Here is an 18914-nt window from a genome sequence, read left to right as displayed (position 1 = left end):
AGTTACCCTTATTTTTTTAGGTGCTTTATAAGTGAATAATGATGATAATAATAAATAGTTCTAACATTTTATTAAAACTTAATTAGGACAGACCACTGATGGTGCTCATTAGCAAACCTCGCTGAGGCAAGTTTTGCCAGCAACAACCTGGCATTGATGAATATGGCAGAGAAGGGAATCAGGGCATTTTTAGGAGTCCAGAAAAACCTTTTTCAACTATTTTATTCCAAGCACACTGGAAAGGCCTATATAAATCTCAGCAAAAGAGCACTGCCACGCGAAGACTCTGAAAATATCCTCCATCCAGACTTGGAGAAAAGTCACACAGAGTTCAATCAGATCAAGTTTCAGAAGCACAGCCAAAAAACACTTCCAGGCTGCCCGATGGTGTAAGTGGAATAGACCCAGCGCAGTTCCGTTGGGTGGGTGGGAATCAGGAGGGTGATTCTTGCGCCGCTGTTCCTTTCACAATCAGTTCCACTTGGATCATGAGGTCTAGAAGCTTGAGTAGTTGAGAGCACCACGCAGACATTTGGGAAGACTTCCTCCCTGAGGAAAGCCCCACTTGGGGGGAAAAAAACCACACTGAAGATTTCATATTCCTATCCTTGTTGTTGCAAGGAAGTGAGGATTGCAGTCACCCAATATGAAACACACAGCTTCCACCAAGCTACAAGGCAACAGAAGCAACTCTGGGACCTTGTCCGCGACGTCATCCAAAGTTTGAAAAGGAGTTTCTCAGCAATGCTTGCTTCTCTGCTCGCCAGAGGTTGGGCACCTGTGGCCCTACAGCCCTATCCAGGACAGGGACAAGGATGGGAGTTACAGAGACCCGACAGACAAGGAAATGGATCCCATCAAGCCTGTAAAGTGTTGCAAAGAACTGGGAATCAAAACCAACAGGATGCTGTATGCAAATAGTTTGGGCAAAACGAAGAAACAAATTCAAACCTTACAAAATACACACAATCACAAAATCAAAAGAAACTAAACAAAGGTCATATTTGGATTTTGTAAACCTGCACATTGTTTTCATTTAGTTTCTTTCAACATTGTCATTTGTTATGTATATTTTGTGAACGTTTCAATCTGCTTCTCCATTTTACATAAACTATTTACATGCAGCATTCTAGGCAGTTAAAGGTTTGTTTTGATTCCCAGTTCTTCTCAACAACAGCTGGGGGGCTACAGATTCCCCAACCCTGACGTGAGAAAAGAATCCTTTTTTGGGGTGCATTGGCAGAAGAACAGCATATAAATGCAATAAAGCAGCGGCATCTGTGGCCTGCAAGGGATGGCGGGATGCCTCTGTTGAGAAGAGGCATTCTCCCCCCACTGCCCGAGAGAAGGAAATGCTTCTTATATTAGGCACTGGAAAACCTTTTGCCCTCCAGACACGGTTAAGACTCTAACTCCCAGCAGACCCACCACTCAGCAGGGAGAATGATGGGAGCTGAAGAGCCACTACATCTGAAAGGCACCAGTTTCTTCACCCTCCCAACAGAACGTTGTCCCACTCAAACCCCTGCTGTACAAGGAGTAGTTAAAAAAGCAACACGCCAACACCACAGGTGCCTCACCAGGATTCTTAACCCGGACAAACAGCAACAGGAGCACATAAATGCCCTTCCACTGCGCACTGCATGTATAGAACCATTTGCACATCAAGTCACACAAAACGGGGGGGGGGATTAGAGGAGTTCCATGTTTCTTTTAGATGTCTTAAGCGAATGAAGAAGATGCCAATGCAAAATACCTTGCAAAATACGCCTTTCTGGCTATTGCACCAGCCTATAGGTGATGTACCGGCCAGCCGTCTCACTGGGACGAATGATCTTCACCACCTGGAGAAGCAAACACACAAACGTATAAAAAAAGGAAACAATCCTCAAAAGCTCTGAAGTTTCTCTTCTGCCCACCCTTCCCCTCTGTATGAACCCAGCCAAAGATCAGGCATGTTGTCAAACAGATTTATTAAGTAACACTAGGAATAAACAAGATTACTTTTAATTCAGTCATCTTGCGTGTGGTTACACACACGATCTTCGACATATTATAGTTTCTCTTACTTCATATACTTTAGTCCTGAACCTGCCTCACCCTCTTCAACCACAAGCATCTGGTAGACGGAGCTTCCATGGAGCCGGCATGATACAGAATCACTGCCTTGACTGCCCTGCCGTGAATCGGTCTCGCCCCTTGGATTCACGGCACCCACCTGGCGTGCCCCTCCGCCAGTCCTTACCTGGCCGCGTTTGATTCCAAAGTAGCGAGCCACGGGGTCCCCGGCCTGTATCCTGGGCAGCTGGTTCTCCCGGAGCTTGCTGGGGAAGGCAGTTAAGGGAAGGCAACCACAGGACTCATCTGCTTCTCCTCCCAGGCAGATGAAGGATTCAAACCCAGGAAAAGTCAGCCACACTGAAGCTGACGCTCAAATCAACAAAGGTCAGACTAGGAATAGGACAATCTGTGGCTACAGATCGTGGTCAAGGAGAGAGACCTTTAACCACGATCCTGGGTTCAAAACAAACCTTGGCTAGGCTGACCAAAAAAGCTCAGGGAGGGGCAATCTGGCTGTAGTCTCCTTGGGAACCAGAAACCGTGGTTTGGTGGGAACCAGAAACCATAGTGTTTCACACTAAACCACAGCTTGGCATAGCAGTGAGTGTGAACGCAGTTTATGTCAGAATATCCTTTGTCAAATACCAGGTATTATGTTTGAGTCAAAACCAGGAAGGAGGGGAGTGTCCAGGCATCCTGCCTCTGGTACCTGAAAGAGAGCGGCTCATTCATGCACACAAGTCACACAAAGGGCATGCAGGCCAACGTTTTGACACAAGCTAACTTTGGAGGGAGGAAGAATTGGCGGCAGTCAGTCAGCACAGCCAGTTTCAGAAGGGAAAAAAAGGATACTATCTGGCCAGTAGTTCTGTCACTTCTTCTTTGGTCATGACGACGTGTTCTGGAACCAGCTGCAGAGGCATAAAAATAAAGATGTGGTCACAAAACAGGCCGTGGAAAGAGCGAGTCGCTGATGGTGCACAGAAACCTCTTCCAAGCCATCAGGCAGAGAACCAACTAAGGATCGTGGGGTTGCATTCAACTAAGTCCTGTTCAAGACCCACTGAAATGAATGTCCATTTACTTCAATGGGTCTACTCTGAGTAGGACCAGCACTGACTACCACCCTTAGGAAGCGGCCTTCTATATAGTCAGACCCTTGGTCCATCCAGTTCATTATTGTCTACACTGACTGGCAGCAGCTCTGCAGGGTTTCAGGCAGGGAGCCTCTACACGGAGATGCCGCTGGGACTGAATCTGGGACCTCTACGTGCAAAGCAGATGCTCTGCTGCCAACCTACGGCCTTTCCTGCTGAGGACTGGATGAGGACGGGGTTCATTTTTTCCCCTTTGGGCCAAACAATGCTTCTCTTAGTATTCAGCAGACTTTTCTTAGTAGTTAGTGCGTATGTGTGGTGGTGGTAGGGTGAGCTTTTTTTTGCCTTACTCAACCCACCCATAGCCAGGGCATCAGTTTAATTTAATTTAGGCACTCTCATCTCTGTAAACCGCTTGGAGGTTCTCTGTTGTCAGCAGCATATACAGTTTTGTTAAGTAAAATAAATAAGCAAATCCCTCCCCTCTGCTCCTCACCTCGTGCTCCGTGATGTTGATCAGCAGCTCCTGCTGCAGGAATTGTTCAAGGATGTACTTGGGGGCCATGTCCACCAGAGACTGAAAAAATAGGCAAGACAGGCAAGCAACATCAAGAGGGATTCAAACCATTAGGAGTTTCCAGTGAAGAGACTGGGGCGAAAAAGCAAGAAATTGAAATCCAGTCCTTAAAACCCTTTGGCCTTCCAGATGTTGCAAGACTACAGTTCTCATCATCCCACTGGCTATGCTGGCTGAGGATGGGAGGTGGAGTCCAGTAACATCTGGAGGACCATGTTACTAATCCCTCATCTAAGAGGCATCCTCTTCTAAAGAGAGGCGTTCCCCCATCTCTTGTAAGGAATGCTGCTTCTTAGAGAAGGGATGGGGGAACATCTGCCACCCTCCAGATGTTGCTGGACTCCAACTCCCATCACCACCCTTGACTACTGGCCATGCTCACTGCTGCAAGCTGGTCCAAGAACAGCTGGAGGCTACAGGCTCTCAGACCCTGCCTTAACGCACTTAATCCACACAAGAAAGAGGGATGCAATAAACCTCAAGTTTGACTATTCATACACTTCCAGGTGTGCTTCAGCATCAGTAAGGACTAGAAACCTGTTTGTTTTCTTTTTAAAAAAGATGAGATTTTCAGAAAGCAGAACTCTGCGACCAAACCCACACCACACCATTTTCCTGCATTACAGGACAGTGATGTGGGTTTCCTGGAAAACTTTGGAATCGGTAATTTGCACGGGGAAATATTCCGCTTACCTGGAGATGCTGGGGATGGAACTTGGGACCTTCTGCATGCAAGGCAGATGTTCTACCACTGACCTACGGCCCTTCCCCACTGTGCCTGGCAGCCTCAACGTTATTTAGCTAGGAGGATATTTCATTGTCTTTAAATGTTCTTAAAATCTGTGTAACATTTTATTGTGTTATTATTTGGTGCCCACGGCTCATTTGAGAGGAAGGGCAGGACAGAAATTTAATAACTAGCTAGTTAACTAACCTCAGAACAAGCAGGGAAACTAATGTGCACGATGACGCTCCTCCACTGAACATCTAGCACCCGAACTAGTGCCAAACTCTTGGCAAAAACAGGCACAGCACCCTCTACATCTGATAGCCTCCAGCCCACCCAGACTTGGTACCTGCTTGGCCGATGGAGTCATCCCCTGCTGGACCACGATGAGAGCCCGGGTGATGTTCTCCTCCTGCATCCGCTGGCAGTACATCTTGATGGTCTTAATGCCAACCTTCGGTTCCTCTGAAGGGGAATTTAAAGGGGGGGAGGGAGATTTACGTCGATACGGTCCCTGTGGAGAAGCGATGTGCCCCCTCAACCATCTCACTAGACCCGACACAGATTGCCAAGTCAGGGTCTCAGCCCCCACTCCTTAATGAAGACAGACAGTAAGTGCCTAGCCTTCATCAGCACCACCAAGCAGCATCTCCAAAGCCAAAAGTATAGCTGGACGTTATTTCCAATGGGTCGGAGGCAACATAGCCATTGCCCGTTTGATGCAATGACGGATGTTGTTCCTGGCAACCTTTAAATTATTAGCTGTGAGGGTACGTGACTGGTTTTAATTGGGAGGAACAGTGGGATATAAAGTTAATGAAAATAATAACACGATATTATTTAGGGGAAAAAGAAAGCTAACAAAAAGCATGGAGAAGACACCACAATCAAAGCGGGTGGTGAAGGTGGTCAAGCCTATTTTGTTTAAAGCCATCATCGCACCTGGGAAAAAGACAAACAGCTGATCGGTAGGGTCATCATTGTGGGCCACCAACACGGTGAGGTCTGTCCGCCGGGGTCGCCCTTCGCTGGGCTTGTCACCAAACTGGGCCTTGAACTCCTCCAGCGTCTGGTCCAACTCATCCTGGGTCACCAGGTAGCCTCGATCGTGACAGAGCTGGAGCAAGTTTACAGGAAGACAGGAAATGAGTGAGGGATCCGTTTATTCAGAAAGCACCCTGACAGTCAACGCAGCGCAGAACGTAAGACGAGCCCCACTAGCCCAGCGCCTGGGGTGCAACAGCAGCAACTCTCCCCACTTTTGATTCCCAGCAACTGGTATTCAGAGACATTTACTGCCTCCAACGGAGGAGGGAGAACATATCCAGAGTGGCTGATAGCCAGGGACAGCCCAGCCAAGAAGAGGAAGACCTCAAGGTGCCAAACCAGCAAACAGAGAACATGGGAAATTTTTATTGCAGCCCAACGCGTTTTGAGTGTTGGCACAACCCTTGTGTCAAGTGCAATCATAAACAGGATTAAAATCAATTACAGAGTGAATTCCAAGATATTAAAAACTATATACATGTATCTCTGTAAATGATTTTAATCCTGTTTATTAATATATATAAACCTGAAACAAGTTGGGCTGCCATAAAAAATTCTCATATTCTCTTCTCTGCTGTTTCGGCACCTTGACAGTCTTCCTCTTCCTGGCTGGACTGTTTTTGGGGTGCCTCCCTCTTGGCTGTTTTGATAGCTACTGATAGCCTTATCCTCCTCCATGAAAGCCTTTTAAAGCCATCCATAAGAACAGCAGCCCAGGTGCAGATGGCTCAACCAAAGGGGGCCTGTCTAGTCCAGCATATCCTGATCTCAAAGTGGCCAACCGAATACCCATTATGGGAAGCCCACAAGCACGACCAGAGTGCAACAACAACTCGCAATTCAGAACAATTGTTATTCAGCAGCGCTACTGCCTTTGACAGCAGAAGCAGAACACAGCCATCATGGCTAGTAGCCACTGGTAGCCTTATGTTTCATCATCATCATTATTATTAAATTTATTGCCTGCCCTTCACCAGCAAGGCTCAGGGCAGGTTACAACAATTTGAAATTCAGTATTAAAAACATTCAAAACAAATCACAATCACAGGAATAGGGTGTGAGGAACCTTTGGCCCTCCAGAGGTTGCTGGACGAGAACTCTCATCATCCCTGGCTTGCTGGGATTGATGGGAGTTGTTGTTATTATTAGATTTACATCCCACCCTTCCTCCCAGCAGGAGCCCAGGGTGGCAAAGGAGCCCAGGGTGAGAGAGCTGTAGTTCAGCAACCTCTGGAGGACTGAAAGTTCCCCACACCTCCCTTATAAGACTGCAAGAAGAGCCTGGCTGCTGGATCAGGCCAAAGAGGGCCCAAGTAGCCCAGCATCCTGTCCTCACAGCAGCCAGCCAGATGCACATTATGGGAAGAAGCCCCAAACCAGGACCTGAGCCCCAAAGCAACTCTCCCCACTTGAGATTCCCAGCAACTGCCGTTCTGGCTCCAATGCTGAAAACAATACGCAGCGATCATCGTTGGCTGGCAGCCACTGGCAGCCTCGCCCTCCGCGAATTCGCCCTCCACTGTTTTAAAGGTGCACGTGAGAAGAGCCCCTCTAGTCGGGGCCAATCAGGTTCCTCCAGGAAGCCCACAGGCAGGGCAGAAAGACAAGAGCCCCCCCCCGTTACTCGTAAGAAAACAAGACACGCACAAGAGGAAAAAGGGACGAGGAGGGAGGAAAGGAAGTGCAAAAGCAAACAAAGCCCTCAAAGGGACCAGTTCTCAAAATTCAATGGCATTTCCTTATCTTGTCCGCCCTCAGCAGAGGGACGGCCATTAGTAAGGCCACTAATTGATGCCATTCCTACCCCTCTTTTCCTCCCAAGAAGCTCTAACCATCCCTCCAGGCCTGGGCCAACGCAACAGCCCTGCGAGGTAGGCCGCCGCGGTAGTGCCGTGTGGCCCGGGAAGGGGGCTCTCCTCCCGCCCCCCTTTTCGGGGCTCTTCTCCTTCCCCCCGACCTGCATGATGGTCTTCCGGATCTTCCACAGCCGGTACGTCTCCTCCTCGTCGTCCATTGCGCCCACCGACACTCCGAAGAACTGAGACGCACTGCGCAGGCGCAAGGAGAAAAAAACCTCCCCGAGGCGCGGCTGGATGACGAAAGCACGCGTGCCTGTGCGAGACTACCGGGCGCCGCCCTATAGGATCACAGGCGCGGCGCACGCGCACGGATTTGCAGCCCTCCCAGAGGTTGCCGGACTACAGCTCCTATTATTATCATCATTCCTAACCATTAGCCATGCTGGCTGCTAGGGGTGATGGGAGTTGGGAGTCCAACAATGTCTGGGAGGCCTCGGGTTACCCCACCTAGAAAATAGTGTACTCCTTAAGAGAGGGCGGGGGACAACCAACAAATTCTCCCTGCAACTAGAAAACTAGCACTTCGGTTCTATCCCAGAGTTGAGGAATTTGGGGCTCTCCAAGAATTGCTGGGCAAGGGTCACATCCACACCATACATTTAGACCACTCTTATACCACTTCAAACAGTCATGTCTGACACTCTCTCACACATACACAGCTGAAATTGCAGCTCCTCTCAGCACCCTTAGCAAACTACAGCTCCCACAGTTTGCTTCATTGTCTGCATAAAGGGATATTTGTTGCAAGTCGCTTTGGGTTGCTTTGCAAGGAAAGCGACTAATAAATATAAGTAATAATTATTGTTATTCAAGGTGCCCAGTTTCTTCTATATATATATACATGGGCTTGCACATCCAACAAGTACTGCCATCTCTGGGTTGACCCATTGAAATGAATGAGCTGTAGTCATGTTAATTCATTTCAGTGGGTCTACTGTAAGCATGACTAACACTGGATCCAGCCCATAATATATACACACAGTCATGATGGGTAAAGAGGGGAAAAATGTAAACAGTGAGGTCAGAGGGAAATGAAATGCTAAAAAATACAATCTGTGGCAATTACGTTAATGCTGAATGGATGCAGCACAAGCACGATGACCAGTCAGAAAGCACTGAGGATGAAGAGGATGTTGACAAGCAAATCCACCCATGGAGCGGGTTACAAACCTGCTATTTTGAGAATGTTTTCTTTAAAAATCCCACTCCAGATGTTTATTCATTTGTTTACCAATGCCAGGATGCTGGTCATCAGCCCTGCTTGGTGATCGGTTACTGGGCTTAGTTTACATACATTTAAGATCTAATTAAATAGTTACAAACTGTACTCTTTTGCATTTCATTGCTAACTCCACCTTTTACCTTTCCCCCCCTTCCCAAACACCTGAATATCCTTGCAGTTCTTAGGCTGCATACACACCACACATTATTTTGTTAATATGAATATGTGAAATAGATCCTTGAATTTTGTCAATTGTTTATTTTTAGTTATGTTTTGAATTATTATAGGACAGTGATTTTTTTGGGGTATATTTTGTCATTTCTATGGCTGTAATCCATCTTGAGTATAGCAATGCAGAAAGGCAGTATACAAATTAAAAATGAAATGAAAATAAAGCACTGAAGGACATTTCCCCCACTCCAAAGAATCCTGGAAACTGTAGTTTACCTGCCACAGAGCTGATTCCCTGCACCCATAAACTACAGCACACACACTATGCATTTAAAGCACATGACTTCCCCCAAATAATCCTGGGAACCGTAGTTTGTTAAGGGTGCTGGGAATTGTAGCTCTGTAAAGCGGAAACTACAGTTCCCAGGATTCTTAGGGGGGAAGCCATGTGCTTTAAATGTATGGTTTGTACCCAGCATGAGGATAATGCTGATGATGTGGACTCCGGACTATGAAAGCACATGATGCCATATATGTTCAGTCTGTCAGTCTTCAGTGTGCCAAGCTAGTCCTAGTTAATGGACATAGCTAACTTAGGAGCATTCATTTCAGTGGGTCAACTCTGAGTAGGAGTTAGGTTTTTGCTGCAAAGCAAACTTAACTGCTGCAACGCAAACTGCATGCATCATTGTGTTGTTAATTGTAAGCCACTTTGATCGCTCTTTTTTTAATGAACAGTGAGCTACAAGTATTAAGCAAACTAAAACCTTTTTTTAAAAAAACTAGACCAAACCAATCTACCCACTAATTGGCAGCAGTTTTCCAGCCTTATCTGGAGATACCAGGGATTAAACCTGCACAAAAAGCAAGTGTTCCATCACTGAGCTGTGGCCTCTGAACTAAAAATAGCATAAGATTCCAGTCCTCATGGTTTCTTAATAAAGGGCTGGTTTTAAATGGGAACACAGGACACTGCCCTACAGCCAGACCGCTGCTCCGTCGAGCTTAGTGTTGCCTACACTGGCTGGCACCAGCTCTCCAGGGTTTCAGTCAGGAGGTCTTTCCCAAGCGCTGCCTGGAGATACCGTTGGGGACTGAATTTGGGATTGAACTTCTGCATGCAAAGCAGTTTCCACTGAACTGCAGTCAGATCTATTCAGAGGTAAGCCCTGTTGAAGGGGGAAGAGCCAGACACTCTGTTCACTCTGTTGCTGTTTCAAGCATTATGCAAAAGTGTTGCAGATGTACAGAGAACTTCCTGTTTGTAAGGTAGGCTTTTGCTGAGCCAGCTGAGGATGTGCTGGCAAAATTATGCAAATCCCTGTTTGCATCTAAGCTGAATCCTCTCCCTTCCTAGGAACTGTTAGGAATGACTCAGGAAATGAACTGGGAATTTAAAAATGCAGGCATGCAGGTCGTGTACTACTTGTAAGGATTTTTTTAAAAGAGAGAGTCATGGAGAGCACAGGAAAAAATCCTCTTTTTTAAGGGAGAGAGGTAAAGATTCAGACAACTGTCTCACTGTTGGCTGTGGTGAAATACAAGTGCAGGTTTGCCACACGCTTGCGGGAAGTTGGCAAGTCAAAGAGGATCCGGGCAACTATGACACAACTCCAGACACGCAAAATGCAACAAGGAAGCCCCAAAACAGACCATGAAATAACTATTCTATGCTGGTGCCAAATATATCGTCATTTTAAAGAAATGTTGTCTGCCTGGTACGTAGGATGCTGCTTTTCCTTGTCTCAGGCTAGGAGCTGATTCCAAAAATACAAAGAACCATCCACCAGAACAGGCATGGGGGACCTCAGGCCTGTGGCTCAAATGTGGCCCTCAGGACCTCTCTGTTTGGCCCTTGGAGCGCCTCTTAGGCCATGCCCATGTCCCTGGCTATGCCTGCTGCACACCCTCCTTTTTGCCTGGCTGCAATGCAACATCTGTGCGGATCAATTAGATAAGAGACAGTGTGGCATAGCGGTTAGCATGCTGGACTAGGACCTGGGAGGTGCCAGGGTTCAAATCCCCACTCAGCTATCAATCTCACTGGGTGACCTTGGGCCAGTCACTGTCTATCAGCCTAGCCTACCTCATGAGGGTTGTTGATCCATCTCTAATTTCTAGCATTTTGATTCCGGCACCTGGGCTTCAGTGCATGTCAACAGCTCTGTGCCAAAAGGCCCCAGCCAGGCCTCTGGTGATCAGCCAGAACCTGCTAGATGAAAAGGAGCGGGATTGTGTCACAGGCATGTAGCACCACTGCCTATTTCTGTCAGTCTTCCTTCTCCCAGGAATGTTTGCAGACAAAGCATGGGAGATGTATTTCCACCCAGGGAGGTGTTCTTCTGGGAGCGAACAAGTTCGGCATGGCCTGAAATGATGCAGGAGACTGGAACAGCCACATTCCTACAGATCGGAGTTCTCACAAAGGAGAATTTGGGTCACTGCTTGGCTTAGAACAGTGAAACTGTGCTCCAGTGGTATGTCGCTACACTGCAGGCCTGTTGTTAGCCATTTCCTTGCAGCCTCAGCCTGCAATGTGGGATAATAATGGCCTACCTTGCAGGGCTTTTGTAAGCAAATGTTTCAGCCTGCAATATGGGGATAACAACACGAGACCACACTGCAGGGTTATGGCAAGCCACATGTCCTTTCAGCCCCAGTCTGCAACAAGGGCAGGGCTGTCGTAAGCAACCCACTTTTGCCTCCTGAAATTTGATCCAGTAATCAATTCATGAGGCTCATGGGAGTTCAAGGAACATGGGGGGGGGGCTGAGGAGGCTGCTTGGTGTATCTCTGAATGAGTTCCTGCCCTGGTTTAGCCTCTGCTGCTAGGCTAGAAAGCTTTATCCTCACCTCTTTTTCAGGAGCCCTTGGATCCTTCAGTCATCTTGACAGCGCAACGCAGCACAATCATTAGTCCTCCATGGAGGCGTCCCATTGCATCTCTGGATGAGTTCCTCTTGTAGGCATGCCTCCTGATCAGCTTCCTCTGGGTAATTCTGTCACATCTCTGGATAGGGTGCAACTGGTTCATTCCCTCCCTCCCAATGGAGACGCATCACAGGATGGTTCACTTTCCGTTGAATTTTTATACATTAAACATGTTGGGGCTTATTTTTGTGTCAACATGATCATGCGGCGGGGGGCAGCTCAATGGAGAAATGCAAAGCTGCACATGATTTGGAGAAAGCAGACCGAGACAAGGTCCTCTCCCACTCTGGCAACGTGAGAACCAGAATGAAGTGGGTTGGTAGCAGAGATTCAAGAGAGGGAAAGGGAAACGCCACTTGGTGCAGCTCGGAGTTCACTTGTGGTGACAGTCACCGGCTGAGGTGGCTTCCAAAGGGGACGAGATAGATCCATGATGGAGGAGGCAGAGGAGAGGCCGGTCCGTCAACCAGGATGGAGCCTCCAGATTCAGGAGCAGCAGACCTCTGGAAAGCAACAGCTGGAGAGGACTATCATTTTGGGGCCCTGCTGGTGGGCTTCCCAGAGGCACCTGACTAGCCGCTGCTGGGGAAGAGAGAGCAAGATGGAGTAGAGGGGCCTTTCCTGGTTTAGTCCAAGCCCGAGGGCCGCATTCCTTTCTGGAGGCCACATGGGCGGGGCCAGAGACAAAAGTGGGTGGAGCAATTCGTATAGTAGGCTACTTTCTCCACACACACACTCCCCTCTCCATCCTTCATCCTGGTAAACCAGAGGCCTGACCGGAGTTGAAGGACGAATCCAGACTGTATAGAGAGGCCTGGAGGGCCACATTTGGTTTCTAGGTCCACCATCTCTGCTCTAGTCTCAGAGGCCTCTTCCTACGTCTGCAAAGAATGTATTCAGATTCCCCCAAATGTTTTTTTAACAAGCCATTTCTATAATAAAACAGAAAAGTAATTTCTTTTGTCCATTTACTTAGGAAGGCTGTCCCACAGAGGCTTATTTCCAATGTGCTGCCCCAGATGCATCTCTGCAGACATGAGATTCTGCACAAACATTTAGCAACTCCAAAACAGACTTATGAATGAGATCTAAGCCACCCACGCCCACCCTGAGCTCCGCCTTTGGGGTTTCACTATTGGCTGGGAGGGAGGCCTGGCCAATCCTGTGCCTCCTGGGGAGGAGGAGGAAAGGGTGGAATTTTTTTTCCCCTTCTTGTCAATGGTACAGTTGCTTATGTTCAGGTGAAACTTGCATTCCTCTCTCCGGCACAGCTAGTTCAGCCGATGAAATCTTCCTGGAGCTTTGGCAAAGGTGATCTCAGCAACAGCAAAACAAAACCAACCCTTCAGTCTCAGAAGACACACCAAGGAGCTAGACCTCAAGGAATCCTTGCCGGCTCAGAATGCCAGGTCTGTTCCTGCCTTCACCCTGCCAGATTCTCTGACCAAGACCTATGAGACTCCTGCTAAGCTAACCGAAGAAGACACCACAAGCGTGCCAAAGGTTTTCCGCGTTCCATTGGAGGTTGAGCGTGTCAAATGATGATCACTAAACCCTATGCTTTAGTGCCAAATCCTCGTCAGGTGGCACTTTAAAATCCACATGGTTGCCCTCGGTAGACGGGCAAATTCTTCTGGCACGTGGTCTAGGCTGCTATGGGTTGCTGGGACCCACACATCAGTGGCACGTTTAGGCTCTCCTTGCTGTTTGTTTGGCTCACCATTTCTGCTCTGGGACATGGAAGCACAGCTGTGCAGCCAGAGTGCAAGCACTGGTGGCCCAGGGGTGACAGGCACATCCAGAGCTACCACCACCTACAGGGTGATGTGCGCTGCAGGCATCTCTACTCCTCAACTCATTACTTCCTACTCATCAGCGGCAATGGTAAAGTAGAGGGCACGCGGCAGAAAGAGCGTCTGAACAGTAAGTCTCACTGGTGTTTGTTATTTAGTGGTGGCCATGGGTACCTTGCCAGAAAATCCCATTTTACAAACAAAATTGTCTCTCAAATTGAAAGTAAGCTTCTAGTCCTCATTGTTCAAGTTAAAACTGAAAAGGGTACCAGTGCCACCACAAAGGAAGTACGCGGAGAAAAGAGCTGGAGAGAGCCTAAACTTTAGGACAGTGAGCTCTAATTGGTGGATTAAGGCTACAATCCTAGTAACGCTATTTACCTGGGAGTAAGTTCCAATAGGACTTATTCCTGAGTAGGGATGGAAGGATCTGTCAATTTCAGTTATCTCAGTTTCTCATTTTTCCAGTCTTAAATTCAGTTCTCTGCATTTCCTTCAGCAATTTACTTTTTAAAAAATCCTCATGAAAATTCTTCAGCATTATAGTGTCAATTTCTTCTAAGAAACATGCCTATGCCCTTTTCACTAACATACTTTCGCAAGCAATTTCTCCTAATATAATGCATTTTTATATGTTCTTTTCACACACACATTCTTTTTAGGCACTTTCCCCTAACATATACACATTTGGAAACACCATTTGGCTGGAGGACCGCATCGCAAAATTCAGATGCATGAATTTCAAAGGATGGTTACGTTTCATTTCTCGTATTAATTCATTAGTGTGGATTTGATAAGATTCGGTTTTAAATGTGAACTGAACTTCTCTCCTGCACCTGGGTAGACATGGTTAGGATTGTTCACTGCTGAAACTTAAGATGGCATATCAGTGCAGTGTCATATTTGATGGATAAGGAAATTGTGCAAAGGTCAACAGATCTGCCAGATTTGGGGAGACTCCTTGTGACTGGTTAAATAATTGTGCGTACTGTTGTTGAAATTGCAATCTGCATGACCTCAAAGGTCCTCTTTGCCATGCTTCAGGACCGAGACAGCAGCATCCAAAACAGGTTTGGGGACAGAACAATGTCAGATTAAACCCCAGGTTTGATCTAAATCAGGGGCTCCCAAACTGTGGTCTGTGAGCTTCATTACAGGGGGATGTTTGGGAGCCACTGATGTAAACCTAAGCTCTCTGTTCCATTGCAATTCCTAATAGGTTGGGCCGCTGAATTGAAGCCCCAGCCACTCCATGTGAATCCTGGCCCATTTGTCGCCAACGACAACAACCCAGGGCCCCACACCCCCCCTAGGGTATAAAGCCTGTGCCTGGCATCCTGTGCACGTTCTCAGCCACCCACTGCTACTAGCAATAGATGCAAAACGGAGAGGTTTTGTCTCCCCAGCCACCACCCTTACCAGATATCAGCAAGAACCTGTGCCTGTTTTTCGACCTGCCTCTTCCCTCTTTATAAACTGCCTAGGAAATGGTGCTATATTTTAAAAAGTAACACAATCATTAATTATAACAAAAACTGCATTCTCCAAGTAGACCCACTGAAAATAATGGACACAACACACTTAAGTCTGTTCATTTCAGTGGGTCTAGCTCTGAGTCAAACCTCACTGGCGGCAGCCCATAATGACTAATCACAACAATTTTGCTCCTGTGTCTATTTCTAGATTGTAATCCCCTTGGAGCAGAGATCCAGGCTCTGTTAATAACACTAACTCTCCACCTTTCAAAGTATTACACCTGTGACTGGTCCCTTTTTATGTTACGTTCTGTGAGCTCTCATCTCCAAGAATCTTTTGGAAAGGGAAAATAGCGTCTGGCTTCTTGGATTTTCCTCCACAAGATGGAGGTGAAAGCAATATTTTCAATTAGCGCTCACGAATGTCCACCTTTCGAGGCCCACAAAGGGGCTGTTGTGTGTGATTTTAATAATTTAAGAAGCCTTCTATGAATGCTCAAAGGGGAAAGGTAAAGTTGGTGCTGTGGCCTTGGCCCATGAATCTGAGAGATGCAATTGGTGGGTTGTAGCCTAGGAAGCCATACTCAGGGTCGGCGGTGTGGCGATTGGTCTCACAGGGGGAGAAATTCGATTCAGTTTGCATTTTAAGGTGAGCCCATCTAATTTGCACTTCCTGAAACACTTGACAAACCGAACAAAACACTACTCCAAATTTTGCGATGGAGAACTCGTCAAAAGTGCATGTCAGGGGAAAAGTGTGTATCCAAATGCATGTATTTAGTCAAAAGTAACAAACAAACATGCATTACATTGGGGGGAATTGCTTGCAAATATATGTAAATTATATGCAGTTAATACACTGAAGTTTTGTGAGGGCTTTTTTACAAAAATCAGAAACCAATGCAGAAACGTGGCAAACCGAATGTAAGACTGGAAAAACAAGAAACCGGAATTGAGCTCCTCCTCTTTCATTGCTTGTCACCGACATCAAATGTCAACAGTGCAAAGTGGGTGTCAACAGCATGGACCCCCCTCGCTTTTGGGGAACGGCTGCACATTGCAGACAGAGAAGGATGCTTTTCTGCCGAGGTCTAAAGGAACTGTTGAGCCTTGGCCGGGATGGACATGTGATGCACTGTCTTCTCACCTAGACATCATGGAGATCCGATCAGTGAACGTGGGCATTGTGGCCATCCGGTCAGTCCACAGCGGCTTCTACTTGGCGATGAACAGAAAAGGGAAAATCTACGGAACGGTAATGATGCAGCGTCATTCCTTGGGGTAGGACTATGGCAATGAATGGAGGTTATTGGATTAGGGTTATAGCCCATGTTAGTTCTACACACAGTAAACCCATTGAAATTAATGGACCTGACTGCCTTTGATTAATTCATTTCAATGGGTCTACTCTGAGTGCAGCTGAGTGGATCCAACCCTTAGTCTGCAGACCAGACCAAAGCAAAACAAAATAGATTTAAAATTGCACATAAAGCACCCATCTTTAAAATAGAGATTAGACAAAATTATTCCCCCTGTAAAGCAAGATTCTAGTCCTCATTGCTTTGGAATAAAGAGCTAATATAAACAGGAAGTTGCCTTATACTATTGGTCAATCCATTAATGTCTACACTAACTGGCAGTGGCTCTGCAGGGTTTCAGAAATGGGACATTATCAGCATTACCAGATGCAGGGATTGAACTGGGACTTTTTGCATGCAAGGCAAGTGCTGTACAGACCAAGGTTCAAATCACTGCTCGGCCATGAAGCTCACTGGGTGACCTTGAGCCAGCCACTTTCTCTCTCTCAGCCTAACCTACCTCACAGGGTTGTTGAGAGGATAAAATGGAGAGAGTTGAACCATGTACACCACTCTGAACTCCTTGGAGGAAAGGTTGCATATAAGTATTAGTATTGTTACTTTTAGTAATTATTATTTACTTTGCCATTAAGTAAAACCACCTCCATTACTCATTCCTTTCTCTCCCCTGGGTAGAAATGGCATAAATAACAATAATAATAATAAATTTCCTTGCTCTTAAGTAAAAGCGCCTCCATTCCTTTCTCTCCCTCGGGCAGAAAATGTACAGCCGCAGCTGCGAATTCAAGGAGCGGATCGAGGAGAACGGCTACAACACCTACGCCTCCTTGCACTGGTACCACGAGGGGCGCCCCATGTTCCTCTCCCTCAACGGCAGGGGCCTTCCGCGGCAGGGGACAAAGACCCGCAGGCAACATCTCTCCACCCACTTCCTGCCCATGCTCGTCTCCTGATGCGACCTGAACTACTTTCTTATAACATACAATATTATATTATATATTTAAAAAAACATTTTGGGTGGGTGGGCTATTTATTTAATTTTGTACTAAACTAATTTTTTAAAAATAGCATCAGCATTAAATGCTGGAAGGAATGGTGTCCAAAGGCCTGCCAATGCTGCCTTTCATGTCTCGTGTCAACTTCACTGGTGGCTGGTCCATTAAGGGAAGTGGGCCACTGTCCCAGCATGCTTGGTCTGCCCTCTGGGAAGAGGGACTGATCATTAAACAATTTTAACTCTGCAAGGGGAACAGGGGCCCGTGCGTCTCCTCTCAACGCTCAGCACCCTTCACAATACTGCACTTCCCAGGATTCTTTGGGGGAAGCCATAACTGTTTAACGTGGAATCATATGGAATAAAAGTCTGGTGCGAATGTGATCCAGGTAAGGCAGCCTGACGTTATTAAAATTTCAGACGCTGCAACTTCACCACCAACATCATCTAATATTAGTATCTAATTATTTATATCAGACAATGTCATTTTAATGAATGTTCTGATTTGTTTTAAAATGTTTTTGTGTCCGTGTAGAATGTCAATTCCAACGCTGTCCCATATTATGAGATTGGTTTATGGGTTGCTGAGCTAATGGCCTGGGAGCCCTTGGAAGTCCGTATTATTTGGAAGAGGAGCGGAAGTGGGTCACACTTATTAACACTGATGATTATAGGCATGGGAATTGGGGCAGCAAAAGAAAAGTGAGTCACTGGGCCAAGCTGCAGCTCACCTCTAGAGCCACTCTGGGGAATGTAGCCCAAACCACTCCTAATGAGATGCAGTGGCTGTTGTCACACTCATTGTTAAGTCTCGTTGTTTACAACAATCAGGACCTGCCTGACCACTAGGGCTGTTCACTGGATCTGGCCCAAGCAGAGCTGCGCATCGGATCCTAAGGATGGAGGGATCTGTCCAGTTTTCTTATTTTTCCAATCTTAGATTCAGTTCCCACGTTTCGGCAACAATTTGCAATTAAAAAAATATCCTCATGAATATTTGACAGCATGTTAGTTTGAATATCTCCTAAAACACATTTTGGGCCAGAGCGGAGTCAGGAGTGAACAGGCAATGCTTGAAAAAAACAGCAACTCTTTGGTAGTACTCTCCCCTCGCCCCCTCCCAAAACTGACTACCTGGGGATTCCAAACAAGAAGTGTGGAGGGGTATAATGGGTGCCCAAAAGGGACAAAGGGCAGTTTAGGGGTACCCTCTGTTGCAGAGGTTAAGATTCTGAGGGGGTACAGCCCCTCCACTTCCAAACACTGCATAACAGTAATGGGTGACAGGCAGCCATTCTAAAACAGCCTTTCTACCTTTGTAAAGGGCCTCTTCTTGGCACATAATAATAATGACAATTCATAAAAAACCCAGATTTTTAAAAAAATGTTTCAGTTTTGTATGTTGCTTTGGCCATCCCAAAATTCTTCTGGAAAGGGAGGCCTGCATTTTAGATTCAGCTGAGGCAAGCGGAAATAGGATTATCTGTGGTCACAGCAAGGAATTTTGTGAGCGTGTAAATATATATATAATATATGCCGAAGGAAATAGAGAGACAAGTCTTGGGTCAAACAATTTGAGAATCTTTTCCCCCTAAGATGAAAAGAGGCATCTGAGAGGCGCTCCTTGGCAGGACAAATCCA

General features: G+C 46.7%; 2 protein-coding genes across 4 annotated transcripts; one reads left to right on the top strand and one right to left on the bottom strand.

Moving 5' to 3' along the window:
• Window positions 1-53: 53 nt before the first annotated feature.
• Window positions 54-7584, bottom strand: POLR2E (RNA polymerase II, I and III subunit E). 3 transcript variants are annotated; one of them, XM_061600557.1, is made up of 8 exons: window positions 7467-7584; window positions 5405-5579; window positions 4812-4927; window positions 3655-3735; window positions 2914-2972; window positions 2246-2324; window positions 1757-1844; window positions 54-549 (listed from the first exon to the last, which is right to left on the bottom strand). In XM_061600557.1, the coding sequence occupies exons 1-7, from the start codon at window positions 7521-7523 to the stop codon at window positions 1779-1781; spliced, it is 633 nt and encodes a 210-aa protein (XP_061456541.1). In that variant the 5' UTR covers window positions 7524-7584; the 3' UTR covers window positions 54-549; window positions 1757-1778. The 3 variants fall into 3 exon arrangements, with proteins under 3 accessions (XP_061456541.1, XP_061456540.1, XP_061456542.1); XM_061600556.1 differs by having other exon boundaries at window positions 54-564; window positions 7467-7583; XM_061600558.1 differs by lacking the exon at window positions 54-549 and adding an exon at window positions 571-794.
• Window positions 7585-12956: 5372 nt separating this feature from the next.
• On the top strand, window positions 12957-17341 carry FGF22 (fibroblast growth factor 22). Its single transcript, XM_061600888.1, has 3 exons — window positions 12957-13615; window positions 16112-16215; window positions 17038-17341. Exons 1-3 carry the CDS (start codon window positions 13348-13350, stop codon window positions 17230-17232), a joined length of 567 nt encoding a protein of 188 aa, XP_061456872.1. The 5' UTR covers window positions 12957-13347; the 3' UTR covers window positions 17233-17341.
• The last annotated feature ends 1573 nt before the right edge of the window (window positions 17342-18914 follow it).

The sequence above is a fragment of the Rhineura floridana genome, chromosome 18 (genome assembly GCF_030035675.1).
Source record: "Rhineura floridana isolate rRhiFlo1 chromosome 18, rRhiFlo1.hap2, whole genome shotgun sequence".
NCBI classification, from domain to species: Eukaryota; Metazoa; Chordata; class Lepidosauria; order Squamata; family Rhineuridae; genus Rhineura; species Rhineura floridana.
Note: the sequence above shows the minus strand (reverse complement) of the source record. Positions and strands in the feature narration are given on the sequence as shown.

What these genes read in the sequence shown, in the direction of transcription:
- POLR2E (XM_061600557.1), bottom strand. Translation starts at nt 7,523, where the DNA reads ATGGACGACGAGGAGGAGACGTACCGGCTGTGGAAGATCCGGAAGACC. An exon ending in TCCGGAAGACCATCATGCAG is followed by an intron (nt 5,580 to 7,466) that starts GTCGGGGGGAAG and finishes AACTTGCTCCAG; the next exon opens with CTCTGTCACGATCGAGGCTA. An exon ending in TTGGAATCAAACGCGGCCAG is followed by an intron (nt 1,845 to 2,245) that starts GTAAGGACTGGC and finishes TTGCTTCTCCAG; the next exon opens with GTGGTGAAGATCATTCGTCC.
- FGF22 (XM_061600888.1), top strand. Translation starts at nt 13,348, where the DNA reads ATGGGTTGCTGGGACCCACACATCAGTGGCACGTTTAGGCTCTCCTTG. An exon ending in GCAGAAAGAGCGTCTGAACA is followed by an intron (nt 13,616 to 16,111) that starts GTAAGTCTCACT and finishes CTTCTCACCTAG; the next exon opens with ACATCATGGAGATCCGATCA. An exon ending in AAGGGAAAATCTACGGAACG is followed by an intron (nt 16,216 to 17,037) that starts GTAATGATGCAG and finishes TCCCTCGGGCAG; the next exon opens with AAAATGTACAGCCGCAGCTG.